The sequence below is a fragment of the Thermobia domestica genome, chromosome 2 (genome assembly GCF_964235325.1).
Source record: "Thermobia domestica chromosome 2, izTheDome1.hap1.1, whole genome shotgun sequence".
NCBI classification, from domain to species: Eukaryota; Metazoa; Arthropoda; class Insecta; order Zygentoma; family Lepismatidae; genus Thermobia; species Thermobia domestica.
In genome coordinates this window covers 35,708,291-35,723,514 of record NC_137455.1, presented here as the reverse complement: position 1 = coordinate 35,723,514, position 15,224 = coordinate 35,708,291, and the positions used below count along the sequence as shown (strand labels likewise).

The 15,224-nt window shown below is 34.4% G+C and overlaps 1 protein-coding gene across 2 annotated transcripts in view; it reads left to right on the top strand.

Annotated features, from left to right (window-relative positions):
* The window catches only part of LOC145679667 (piezo-type mechanosensitive ion channel component-like), a 215,593-nt gene that overhangs the window by 80,139 nt on the left and 120,230 nt on the right, over nt 1-15,224 (top strand). For both annotated transcript variants that reach the window (XM_081750243.1, XM_081750242.1), the window contains exons 7-8: nt 8,392-8,598; nt 13,510-13,657. In XM_081750243.1, coding sequence (XP_081606369.1) covers nt 8,392-8,598; nt 13,510-13,657 — 355 coding nt within the window. The remainder of the gene's footprint in view (nt 1-8,391; nt 8,599-13,509; nt 13,658-15,224) is intronic.

Sequence of the window (15,224 nt, the reverse complement as noted above, 5' to 3'; positions counted from 1 at the left end):
TCAGATTTCACTCACACAACTAATTAGTTTACTGTTTGATTTGAAGTATGAATTTCTATCCTTTATTATTCATTATACGAATCACAGTTCATGAAGTACTACTAATGCAGAAATTTTGCATATGTGGGAAGTTTGTTTGATAATGGCTCTTTTCAAAGTCACGTGGTTAATTAAAAAAACACTAAATTTGCTTCATCTAAATTACTCGAATAAATATTAAAACAAGATTCACATAGCACACGAATAATAACCAATCAATACTTTATATGCGTTACTTTTTGAACAAAAATTGTACACGTCTTGCCTCTTTTCCGAAGGCATCCAATACAGTAGATATACATTCTGTTTTGTTCTTTTGTACAGTTTCTCGATGGAGACTCATCATGCATAATCCTGTCAATTGTTCTTCAGACATGGTAGATCTTAACCAAGTTTTAACACGCCTTAATGTACTAAAACTTGTTTCAACGGTACAAGTTGTAACAGGAAGTGTAATAGAAATTTGAATTGCCTCTTTTATTGCTGGGTAAAATATAGATTGGTCTATCAAGTTGAAAAGAGTGAGTTTTTCTAAATTGGCAGAATCCAGATTTCTATGTCACCACAAATCAAACCAGCATTCTGCCTGAGAGATGAAATTTTCTATCTTGTACGTTCGGCTTACTTCTTCCATCTTCTGCAAGAACTGAAACAGAAAGATTTCTCATCTCGGATGGATGTAATGCAAACAGAGAGAAACCTGGACTATTATCCTCAGAAAATCTGTTATTTAGTGACTGTAAAAGAGAATCGATGTATGGGACAAAAATTGCTCTGCAATAATATTGTTCTGTGCAAGTAGAAGGGGGATTAGCACGATGAACTTGTCGAGACGAAGTTCTTGGAACTGTTAAGTGAATATCAAGTTCTTTCGCTACACTATTGCACTTTCTGAAAAATCGCTTCAAAAGTTTCTTCTGCGTTTACTCTGTGATTTCTAAATATACCAATCAACTCATTGATATGAGACTTTGCTGCTATTAAGTTCAATTGGATTCCTTTTAAAATTTGCGTCACTGACTCAAGATAGGAAGAAGAATCACTGATAATTACCAAAGAAACTATGAAACTACCTGCAGATCCTGCACAGAAAAGGTGATAAGCATTGTTTCTTATATGTGAAACAGAAGAATTTATAGATAAGTCTTCTAATGCACGCATTATTTGAACAAAGTGTTCAGAAAATATTTTTATGCTACTGTATTTAGAAGTCCATCTAGTATCTGCAAGGAGTGGGATGCCAGGAATAAGTTTCTTTCTCAATGGGCTTTCACGAAAGAAAGTAATGATTTCTTTAGCAGTGTCGACGGTGTTGCGTATGTCAGAAACGGAACACAATTTGTTAACAACAAGATTTAGCTTATGTGAAACGGAGTGGTAAAAAAATGCTTTTGGACATTTTTCCTAATAATACGTTGCACTCGATTACTACACCCTGCCATGGTAGAAGAGCCATCAAAGCCTTGTCCAACAAGTTCACATTCAGATAAGCTGGTCTCCTCGAAAACCTTTAGAATTGTCTTAGCAATGTGTTCTGCATTGAACTCATTTAATGGAATGAATCCGATGAAGTCTTCGCGTACCTTATTTTCACTGGGGTCATAAAATCGAATCCTATCGATAATTGTTCTATACCCGCAATATCGGCTGTCTCGTCTGCCAGCACGCTGTAGTACTTGGAAGACATAAGACTTAGGTTTTATATAATTTCGGAATAAAACATTACCAGCAATTGATATAAGCTCATTCGGAATACGTACTGACACATACTTGGCGTTTTCAGCTCCAGTCTCAAAGCACTGTTTTAATAAACCATCGCCAGAATCCACCCTAAATTGGAGAAGATCATAGATATTACCGGAATTGAAATCCTTCCCTCTCAAAGATAAGTCATGTGTTGCATAAAATACAATTGACTCAATAAGAGATGATAGCTTTTTCCCTGTTCTCCTCAACTTGTTTCTGAGCTGCTTCGTTTACTTTCTGTTCAAAAGGTAAAAATTTGTTAGTCTTAACGTTTGAAAAAGCTTGAACACGTTCTGTGGATGCGATGTGCCATTCAGATTTTTCGTGTAAACGAGCACAGGCAAAAAAGTTATTGTACTTTTGGAATGGAGTTACAATAAAAGACCCCTGAAATCCCCTTTTTATAGGTGGCCGAAATAAAACACAATGCCTACATAGCCCTCTCTGTAGCTTTCTAGAGTATGAAAGCCAAGGAAACTGACTAAACCATTTGTATAGAAAAGGACGCTTTCCAGTCACAGCATCTTGTTTAAAATTATACGTTTGGTAGGCTGCCATGGAGATACTAGATCATACCTGTCAGTGTCCGACAAACATGCCTGGGAATTTAAATCAACATAATTCCCAATATCTTTGGAGTTATAGCTGATCACATCACTAAAAACACTGTCAGAAAATGTGGAATTAAATTTGAGACATTTGGAGGAAAATACACTCACTTCGCTGTCATTTGATAACTCTACTTCTCCACTATCACTTAACTCCACTTTTGCACCAACACTTACTGCAGAAGAAGTATCTTTAGAAAAGTAGTTTCTTTTAAGAATATATCAATCTTTGTTTTTTCCCTGTCCATTGTCGGAGCAGAGAAAAAGGCTACTATTAGTTTAATTACACGCACAAATTAAAATAAATTGGAAACAAATATCAACAAGCAGTTTCCACACAATTAAAAACTCAACTGAACTAACTTGACCTCTTTTACTTGAAGCATTGACTAGCTACCACAAATAAAAATTTATAATGCCAAACTGGCAACAGATGGTGTAGCGAGTAGCCATTATTGGTGACAAGTACCAAGTCATAGCTTTATGGGTCTTGCTTTTGAATACGGGTAAGGGGGAGGAGAAAGGGAGGAAATAAATAGTGTTTCTTTCCTTGTTTCAACAAAGAAAAAGAGAGCGAGCCAGCCACAAGCCAGCGAACTCATGTCCCCCTTTATTTTTAAAGATGTTTCGTTTTGCGTGCTTGTCCTTGCTCTCCTAGGAAGACACAAACAACGCCTTTGTTCGATTTATAGAGGAAACCGCCCACCGAATTCAAATATTTATTTTCAATTGTGCACCTGACCCAAACCAAGTTACGTGTTTGTAGGGATTTTGTATAAGCAACCCAGAGATTGAGAGAGAAAGAGCAATGCATATTTTTAACGATGAGTGTGTCTCCTCCTTTTTCTTCGAAGAAGTTTTGGTCACTTGGGAAGACGGAATAATGCTACCTTGTTTTCCTGACATTTGACTTGGAAGACCCTTCAAGAGGTTAAAGTAATCTGTTCTTGAGTACCAAGAAAACAATTTCAAGATATTGTCATAATAAGCATTTTACATCTTTGCATCAAGTCGACATATATATATATATATATATATATATATATATATATATATATATATATATATATATATATATATAAAGCTAGCACACAAGTAGAAATGCGTAGATAAGATGTTTTATGTATTTAAACAATATGAAGCTCCAGTTTTATAACGTCCTTCTTTCTTTAAAAAATACATACATTTTTTATTCGAAACAATTACTTCTTATTTTAGAGATATTAGCTGTACTCACTAGATTCCAGGAGGGTCAGTCGACCCGTTCGACACCCCTTGCGGACGCCCATGCGAAAGACATACTCTTATTAGTTGTTAAATCATTGGAATACTATATCACTATCATTTTTTCATCTTTTAAATCTTGTGATGTTATTTTTTAATACTATTTATTTATTTATATATTTTTACCATAGCTTTTCGAATCAAGCAAAATCACGTAAGTTTGCAAAACGTTGAGAAAAATTAGATAAATGCGAAACTTTCAAAGAGCAATTTTGAACTTAATTCCTTCTCAGAATACAAGGATTTTCTGTGTTCCGAAACTCGTTGGTATTAAAATATTTTCACAGGATTTTAAAACATTGCTGAAATTTGCAACACTGCTTAAAGCAGGTAATTGCGAGAACTTGTAATTACAGCTACTAAAGCTATTGCTGTAATGCTATAAAAGAGAAAGAAGACAACATTAATTTGAATATGAGAAAAAGTGGAAAAGCTATTACCGCAAAAATATGTGGCAGAATTTTCTTCTACATGCAACAGGTAGCGCTTTCGGAAGATGCTACTTCCTTCATCGGCCTGTAGTAGACTTCAAAAAGGATAACAAACATGAAGGATGATTAAAAAATGGTTAAAAGGTTAGGATATATAAAAAAACATCTTCTGTCAAACATTAAAACACACGGGAATCCATAGCCTTTCCGCTTTTTCTCATTGAATATAATCACCGCTCGCAATATTGTGATATAATAAATTGAATAATTTACACAAATATGCCCTTTTCAGCAGTGTTGCGAACTTAATCAATGTTTAACGTGTCTTCGGAACAGTTTGAGATTTCAAAGTGCTGTAAACGGCAAAATAATTTGTAGATAAATTGCAAATCATACAAGCAACTAGATATGATATTTACCTAAGCATTTTTTCGAAATAAAGCCTTTCAAAAAAATTTCAACCTCTGTAATTTCGTTCCTGTTCATTCGAAATAAGTCATACCATGACCATGGTATCCAACGCTAAGGTACTTTCGATGTACATTATCTTGTCCATCTCCGTTGTGCTGTGTGTGTTATAGAGATTTCCAAACTTTGGATGTTTGTGATACTATAACATTCTTAGTTTGTAACACTGAATAATAAATGTGGTAATAAATAAATAAATGAATAATAAATAAATGAAGATTTGTTTGACATGTTGATTTGAAATATGAAATAATCTGACGTAGTGCCATTTGAAAAAAAAAACATAACTTTATATTGGATGCAATGCTGTCCCTCCAGTGATGTTACAAAATACCTCTCCCTATAGTGGTGCAAAATTTCGCTTCTCCGCCCTTTACGATTTCTGAGATATTTACTACTATCATTATAAATGGACCACTCTGTATATATAGGGTGAACCATTTATCGTAAAACTCCCTTGTAACTTTTACCTGTAAAAAGAATATGCAAATACCCTTAGGAGAAATTGTTTGACGAACCCTCTAATACCACCAGACTAAGACTAACAGTATTGCTAACTGAACATAAAATTTTATTTTTTCAAGTGACACTACGTCAGTTTGTACTGGTGGCTTCACTAGGAGAGGGTGCAAGCAACCATGTTTAATCATGGGCAAATTTTAAAAAAAAATACTCCAACTTAATTGTTTGAACATAGTCGTGGGCTCATGATATACTTCTGTAAAAAGTTGTGGTCCACAGAACTTAATTTTTGATGATTGACTTTGGATCATTATTGAATTAATTTAGCTTAGGAGTCAGTTCTAATCCAGACCGAGTACATTTTAGACGTCATTTTGAAGAAATGACGGATGTATTTTAACGATGATTTAATATTTAGTGAACAATGAAACCAACAAACAACATTCTGGTGTTAAAACATAGGTTATCAAAGCCAAGTAGTCGTATAAACATGGATAATAACCTATCAAAACAACCCTATCTTCATTTTACAGAATGGCGGCTATTAAATAGGAAACTATAATATAGAATTTTATCATGGAGGCTTCAATAAAGAAGAATAGCCATCTATTGAAATTAATGAAATCACAATAGGTTTTAATCCTTTTAATGTATACGACAAACATCGTAAATTATACCAAAGTATATCTATATCTATATCTATATATCTATATCTATATCTATATCTATCTATCTATATATATATAGTCTTATATATATATAATTTGTAAATAAAAATGTCTGTATCGAATTAGCAACACTTCATTACTTACAGCATTAATAACAATGTATTTGGATAGTATCTATGATAATGTTACTAAAATTTCTTATAGATTTCTTAGACATATTTAAAATTACTTTATCTTGAAATTTAGCATTGTGTTGATTTTCTTTTCTCGAAATTTTATTGTGCCATAACATCATCATTTATGCTCACTGGCATATGCAACTTTGGAATATGTTACACCTTGAAATAGACTATGAAAAAAAAAAAACAAACTGCTTACTACTTGATGGAACCTGCTTTCGAAGAACGTAAATCTTCAACCAGAGCTGGATTAACCATTAAACAAGATAAGCATGTGCTTAGGTCGTCAATGGAAGGGGGGCATCATAGAAAATTTTCAGAACCGAATTTATCATAGTCTATGGGTCATATGGTACAATACTGGAAATGGTGCAGTTGAATCAATATCTGCAAAAAGAGCTCTAACATTAAATTTAAAAAAAAGATTTAAAAAACATAGAGATGTATACAATAATAACAATAGCACTCAGAGAGTGAAGGCTTCCGCCAAGGGTCGAAATCGAAGGAGAAAAATCCTCCCATATAACGTAAATTAAAACAGGAGAAACTTGTATGCAGTATTTGAAATGTCTATACTTTTTGTACAACGTTAGTGATAAAACACACACACATAATTGGTCAAAAACAATCTTCATGACGATAATAATAATAATAATAATAATAATAATAATAATAATAATAATAATAATAATAATAATAATAATAATAATAATAATAACATAGATAACGATTAAAATCTGATTAAAGACTTTGCAATAAAAAAGGTGAAAACTTTTCAAATATAAATAAAGTGGAAGTCTATTAAAAACATTATATTTCATCTGGCCGTGAGTTTTGTTTAATTTTGATAAAATTTTAGTTTAAGGTTCACATTGTTTATATTTTGAACTACATATGTAGGGATACACCAACATCTTTAAAGTGTTTAGGGCCTCCGAGGGTGTAAATTCGGCTCTGACTTCAACCCAACGTGGCATAGTATCCAGTAAGACGTCGATTATATCTTGTGACAGATGGTACTGTTCTTCAGAGATTGGCTCAAGTAAATGCTGTTGATTCATGATTCATGGCCAGAGCTTGTCCGGATCAGCACACAGTTTGAATTCCATCTTCCTTCTTCCAGCTGGTTATCATCTGTATCCTATGGCTTGATGTTCCACATCCACGAACTGCGTGGTGAGCCACAACACAATTCACTTGTTTGAAACAAGAATAGCAATTCACTTCTTAATCAATGTATTTTGCAGCATTAATAGGTTCATCGCGTAAACAAACAAACAAACAAACAAAAAACCTACAATCACATTTCCAAATAGCGTCCACCCAACACAATGACAATTATGCCACCGTGTTTTGTCATTAAATGGTGGAATTGTGGTGAATCGTGCTCTGTTGATTGTTTCCATATCCACTATAAAGTGACTTTAATCGAAGAATTCAACATGGTTCCAGAAATATTGTTTCTCGTTTCGCATGACTATCGCCCAATTATTTGTCTGTGTCATTTTTTATAAGCAGGACATTCTTTTGGTGTCGGGTCGGCACACTTATGCACTAAGCAAATATCGCTGGAGTGTAATGTAGATCTATCAACGTCGATAGCACGTTATTTGTAGATTTGTGTGATGGGTCTTGAACTACAGACGACAGCACGTTTCAGGCATGTATTTAGTTTTCGTCCAGACAATCTTAACCTACCTATCTCGTTGCATCCATTTAAATTTTACGATAATCCTGTTAATAGTTGTTAAGTGCGCTGATCTATTTCACCTTTTATTGCCGAACTGTGTGATCTCAGATTGATTTTTTCAGCTCCTCACAGTCACGTTCGCGTGTCATAGTGCTACTTCTGCTGCATGCTCATATCTGCATCTACACTTGGCATCGACTGTTGGTAATTGTTCAGTGTGTGTCGTGTTATCCTGTAGGTGTCTATTGAGTTATGTCATTGTAGTATGTTATTATAGTAGTATATTAATAATATATTACGTTATTCTTAAATTTAAGCATTCTTCGAATTTCAAACTTTCCACTTCCTTTTAAGTTGAGACTCTCTTAATTAGTAGAAATAAATTGCTAAAAGTTCACATTATTAATATGTTTAATTGTACTGAAAGACATTTATCACACCAAATTTCTTGACTATGAGAAAACGTAAACATGAAATCTATCAATGAAACTGATCGCGCCCAGCGAGGGAAGGAGAAATTTCATAGGTTCGGATGGAATATTTCCACTGAGCTACACCATGAAATTATTACAGGCTACCGTTGCTATATTTTAGGATTTTGTAGACCGGAATTTCTCACATTCTAATTGAAGGAGCTTCCCAAAGTCCTTTTATTCTCTATCTCCTCCTGGGATCAAAGTCACCATCACCAGCATAAAGTCAAGAGCTTTATTATTCTGCTACATATGTATATTCCTTGTACAAATGAAATCATAGTGTACTGAATGTTCTTCGAGAATTATTCTGATGATAATTGGTTAACTATGTTTATGTTAGGCTTATGCTGAAGTATCTTGGATTATGGAGAAACGTGCCCATGAAAATTGAGGAGGATGTTTCAGACACAAGTATATCACTAACGTCAATTAAAAGTCCTAAATCCCGTTCACAAGAGCAAGAGGAGGTTTCGTCGGAGCTGTTTTTCTTCGTTCGGAAAATACTCAAGCGCCCTCTACTCTACATGCCGGATGTCGCCAAACTATCGTAAGTATTTTATGCACAAAATTCCTAGTTTAGATGACTTTGTCTTCCTCTTATAAATAAATTATTTTATACGTTCATGTACACGGGGGGTTACGGCAATCAACCCCCCAGTTCCAATCCTGTATTTTGTGTATGAAACTCATTAGTAATTAGTTTCGCTTAAAAAAACATACAATTTTTTTTTTTTTTTTAGTTTATATAGATATAAGTATTTGAAATCCTGACAGTATCATCTTAAGTTGAATAAATTCAGAAAAGCGTGATACTAAATATGTATATCTTAGATTTTTTAAAAAAAGCTTGATTTAAAGCGTAAATAAGTGACAAAAACCGTTTCAAATTTCGACTTATCAAATGGATACACCCTTGTAAGTTGGAAATTACTGTAGTAATTTGTGATAAAATCTACTGCTTTATAACCAAGATGAGGGTTGGCTCTGCGGAAGAGGACATATTACATCATGGTGACCAGATTGAAGTCGCCATCTTAAATATGAATGAAATTATTAAAATGGGAAAGAAATGATAAGATGTAATTTTGAAGCTAGAAAGTCGCTAAAATCAAGAGTCCGATATCAATTTTTGCCTAACTCTTTCGTGTAAGAATCTGCAGAACCAGAATGATATTTTCTCTTTAGCGCCCTATTGACATTGTGTTAATAAGAGTGATGGGCGCCGTACCCGAATGATTGGGACCCGTATTAATAAACTGCACCCTGAACATCTGCCCATATCACACAGCACCTAAGATTCTGTACAACTTCAATGAAAGAGCTTCTGCATGACAAGCCACGGAAGAGCCGATCAGCTTTTTTTTTTTTTTTTTTTTTTTGGCCATATTACACATGTCAGCGGTGCTGCAATACAAATTTCAATCCTACGGATCATCCAGAGCAACCAGTGGCTCTCATACAAGCTATAATTACAGCAAACCTAACCGACGACGACGCCGATAAGCAATTAGAGTTCTGTCAATGAGTGTGGAACAATGCAGAACCCGTGGTGGAACAATGCAGAACCATCATCCGTGGTTTCTGTATGCGGTGCTGCTGAATGAGGACACTTTTCCTCTTGCATAGAAGATGAAGAAACAAAACCGTCAATGCTGCTCAAACAAGAACTCGGAACTAAACGGATGTGTGTAAATGTGTGGGTGAAATAAAACCTGCGGTGTAGTATGGAGAATGTGGCATATGCATTGTGAGTTCCGTTCAAAAAAGCTATGAAGCATCTGTAAAAGAAGACATAATGATAGATTTTGGCCGTTGCAATGGTCTGTCCAAGCATTTTGATAAAAAAACAAAACAAATAATAATAATAATAATAATAATAATAAACGACAGAAGGAAAACCACATGGGTGTAGGGGACACCGAATTCTACTTTGCTTCGAGCACCGAAAAATCTAGGTACGACTCTGTATACCTCAAACACTGTTTTAGTGTTACGGATTCATAATCTATCTATCTATCTATCTATATATATATATCTATATCTATCTATCTATCTATCTATCTATCTATCTATCTATATATATATATATATATATATATATATATATATATATATATATATATTACACCGATAACATCATATATATATTTGTACACAAAATGCTTTAATGTATGAACTTTCCCAAGAAAAGAAGAAGAAGAAAAGAAATAATTAATTATGTATTACTTACTTATTTATACACATACTTACAAAAGAAAGTTGATATAGAGATGGCAAATAAACGTTTCCTGTTTCTCTGTGCTTGAAAACAAAGCACGCAATGGTAAACTGGCGTTCATAGAGAACTCCCTCTTCCCATACCAATTCGTAATTTTGTGGTGGCCATCTGCGAGCCATGCAATATAAAAGGAGAACTATTACCTAGTATTCGTCTTAATTAACCTTGTTCGTATTATCTACATCAATCAAAACTCATTATTAAACGGGAAACGTTTATTTTCCATCTCTATATCAACTTTCTTTTGTAAGTAGTATGTGTATAAACAAGTAAGTAATATATTATTCATTGTTTCTTTTCTTGGGAAAGTGCGTACATTAAAGCACTTTTTGCCCAAGTATATATGATGTTATCGGTGTAATATCTATATCTATTTCTCTCTCTCTCTCTATATATATATATATAGATATATATGGGTGTGTGTGTGTGTGTGTGTGTGTGTGTGTGTTAACAAGGTGATTGTAAGAATACAATGAATAACATTAATTTTCAAAATTTCAAAATATGCAAGTCATTAGGCAATAAATATACTTCAATAATAAGTATGGGTTAATTGTTATATCACTCCCTCCGTGAATCTCTCGTGACTTGGAAGGATCTTCTTCTAGTTGAAATTAAGAAACAAAAACTCAAAATATAAATTTTGTACATCACTTCATAAAAGAGATTAGAAAAAATTCAAGGCGAAACGATAAGAGGTTTTTCGAAAATCGGGGTGAGACGAGACATGTACAAAAATTACGAGACGAGACGAGAAGACTTTTATTTCTAGTCTCAAATTGACTAGTTAAGATACACAGTACTTAGATATGAATCAAATACTTTTTTTTTTAACTGTATACTATTAATGTCGCGAAGTGCAATCATAAGGTCAACAATGGGTACATTAAACGTAAACCTGTGGTGGATAGTTGACGTGACGTTTAACATGGAGGGATTACGTTTTATAAAATTCACGTGGAGCAGATTTGAAATTGCAGGTTTTAAACCTCAAGCCCGAGTGTCATATATTTAACAAAATAAAATTTTGGGTATTAAAGGGCTTACGCAACTAAATGCACCGATAATCTATTCTTATTCTTATTCTTATTATTTCCCATTGTTTTAAATATTTACTGAGCTATCTCTATCAATGATCACAAAGTAAGTTATTCACGCCGGGTGTGGAACTCACCTCATCATTGGTTCGGCAATTATTTTTGTTCCAGGCCCCGCAACTTGCAAGGATTGCCTGGTAACACACATATTTATCTGTAGTTTTGCATACATACATTCACAGCATCATTTCAGATATAAATATTTTAACCCTTTCACTGTGGAAGGCGACGGAAAGAAAATTTCCCTAACCTGCGAATGTCGATTATAGTCGACGTGTTAAAATTTGTCTGTATCTTGGTTTTGTCGATTGTAGTCGCCAAAGGTTTTCTGTGTGATTTCTATTGTTTATCGAAAACAATAGAACACAAAAAAAATTGAACGGTACAACTTTGGCGACTACTCTCGACAAAGCCAAGATACGGACAAACAAATGTTAACACGTCGACTATAGTCGACATTCGCATGTTAAGGAAATTTTCTTTCTGTCAACAAAAGTCGACTTCCTCTGTGAAAGGGTTAAAATGTAATTATAATTCAAGAAGGAACTTTTTAATCTTATTAATGAAATGTACATCTCGGGAAAAATGCCAAGACTTTGAGAAAAGCAGATTGGTCCCTATCCCGAAGAGAAAAGGCGCACGAAAATGCGAAGAATATAGAACATTAAGTTTGCTTTCCCATGCATCAAAAATACTGTGCAAAATTATCGCACAATCAATGGAAGGGAAAACAGAAGAACGGTTATCGGAGGACCAGTTTGGATTCTGGATAAAAAAAGGGGAACAAGGAAAGCAATACTGAGTCTACGGTTGATCATGGAACAGCACATCAGAATAAACAAACCAACTGTGATAGCATTTGTGGATATAGAGAAAGCTTTGGACAACGTGGATTGGAATATCATGTTTAGAGCGTTGAAGAATCTGAAAGTGGATTACAGAGACAGAAGAATAATATACCAGCTTTATAGGAACCAGACAACTGTTATGGGAAGAGATCAGAAGGAAGCAAAAATACGTAATAAAACATGCAAAATGAAGATAACTAAGAAGAAAACGTATGACTATAGGGAGAGAAACTCGAAGAGTTTTCTTATTTAGGGAGTCGAGTATCCTCGGACAGAAGAAGTGAAAAAGACATAAGTTCAAGAATAGCGCAGGCTGAACAAGCATTCAATAGGAAAAGAAGACGGCTAACATAAAGAAAAGTGTCGCTTTACGAATCGGAGACGTGGACATTGAATAAAGCTGAAATATCCAACCTGGGAGCATTTGAAATATGTTGTTGGCGCAGAATGTTGCGCCTATCATGGACCGAAAGGAAAAGGAACGAAGACGTACTTAAAGAAACTAATGAAAGACGACAGATCATGAAGTTAATAGGTGAAAGAAGAAACAACATCTTATTCGACGCTCCGATTGGATCACCGTGTTGGTAGAGGGAAGAGCAGAAGGAAAACCAGGAAGAGGAAGACCAAGAGTAGAATCTAGATGCAGTTATGAAGAATAGACCTTATCAAAGTATAAAACAGTTCTTTCAAAGGAGAGAAAAGTTAAAATTTTCATGTTGCCCACCTACCTATGGTTCAGGTAAGAAAGGAGAAGAAGCTTAATTCAAGAATTACAGTATCTGTCTCAATAAAACATAAAAAAGTGATTATGCAATATACATTGTTGATTTCCCATGCTATAAATTGCATTAAGATTTTTTTATTTATTGCTGTCTTATTTATTTATTTACTTATTTATTCGTAGTTTGTGGGTAGGACAGAGTTCCGACAGCAAAAATGTTATGTACAAAGAAAGAAGAAAGATATATTCTGCCTGCTTCGTACATTTCAATACCCACTTGCTTCGCGGTAGCGCTAGCTGCATACTGCTATTGTAATAGCATCATACAGACGCCACTGCCAGCTTGCCGTTTTCGATGACCGATATGCTTCAAACTAAGATCAGCATGCCCTCTACAGACGATTTATTCATTTGTGCGTTCATAGAGTACTAAAGTATATTTTTGAATTAGTCTCTTGTGTATTCCATATGGTCTATTCTGGATTACATTATTATTGTTATTTTGTTTCAGAATAGAAGAGCATACATCTACGGTTAAGAGATTTTATCGTCGAATTTTGACTTCATGTGTTAAAATGCCAGTGGACATTTACGCATACATGTTCTTTTGCGATTTTTTGAATTTTTTGATTATTTTGTTAGGATTTCCTGCATTCACGGTAGGTTCCATATATATTTTTATTTAATTGAATTTTAAACATTATGTTAATCCATAGCTGCCATTGTGTATCAACTTAGTAGAATATAAAATTATTGTTGTAGGGTAAACATCTTTTACTGATAAATTCAAAATTATTCAAATTTTATTTTCTAGTTTTTGTAAGAATGTAATGTAAAGTTTTACAATGATAACTTGGTTGGAGGTTAGTATAAAAACATGTTAAAAGATTGACGTTTCTGTACTTCTTTGAGAAATTCTACGTTGACAAATCGACGGATTTCTGAGAATTCAAAATAGATGACTGGTATGTCATCGTTTGTTACTGGATTAGACAAACTACCGCCAGTTAACTTTGAATAAAATTTCACTGTTATGACTATAAACTCTTTGTTTTAGCGAGATTGCCCATTTGAAAGAAGCAGTAGCGTAGCCAGGATGTGTGTTTGGGGGGGGCCAAGTGCTGTTATAGGTACATATAGAAAAATTACAAAAAAAAAATATATAAACATAAAAATATATAAAAAATTACAAACATCAAAGTACTAAAGTACATTGTCGGACCTCTTTGGGAGGGGCCCGGCCCCTCCGACCCCCCCTTCCCTACGCCACTGGAAAGAAGCATGTCTTCCATAAATTGATCCAAGAACCTACAGAAATTATGGGAATGTGGATCAAAAATTGGAGTGAATTGTATTCTAGTGCATTCTTCCCAAAACAGGAACAAAGCTCCAGACGTTCTCGATGCCTTACCATCGTTGCAGAGGACAAACTTTCGGACTGATCTTGCAGTTCAACTAAACTGAACTGAACTGAAGTGAATACAGTAGACTCCCGAGTATCCGGCCTGATGTAGCGGAAGGGCAGGCCGGATAACAGAAAAGCCTCATAGGCCGGAGTTCTATGAACTCATTTCTTCGTACACTTCCAAGAACAATTTATGAATACAGTACTGTACGTGCTGTACAGTTATAATCAGACACAGCTGCAAGCGTTTTAAGGTGCGTTACAAACTAATGAAACAATGAACAAGGAGCAGAACGCTCTCTTTTCCTGTCACTTGCACACGACACGTAGGAGGATCGTAGCAGACGCCCGCTTCCATTGCCTTGGCATTGTTACCAATGCAACTCCTTGCCTTCCTAATTTAATTACGATAAAAGAAAACCAGGTTGAAAAAAAAAAGATTTTAAAGAAGTTTGAGGAAGTATATTGGGTTTGCACATTCCCGCAGCAATGACGAAATGGTCCAAATGTAGGAAGAAGACATGAGTTGCTTAAAGTCTTCGTAATACCGTTAGTTCTTGATAAGCTATTTGCTTGTGTCTACTGTGCTTCTACCGATAAAAATTAAATGTTATCAGCACATTGTTGATGACGTCGATTTAAAGATAATTTACACACGAACAAAGAATTGTTCATATATTTACACGAATAGCTTTAACTAAGTTCGTTATTTTTAAGCTTAGATATTTGAGAAATTAATTTTCCACGTTTTGGAGACCTTATATGTTATTTGAATCATGTTTATTAGGGCTTTTTCTCTTGGCTTCGAAATTAATTTCCTC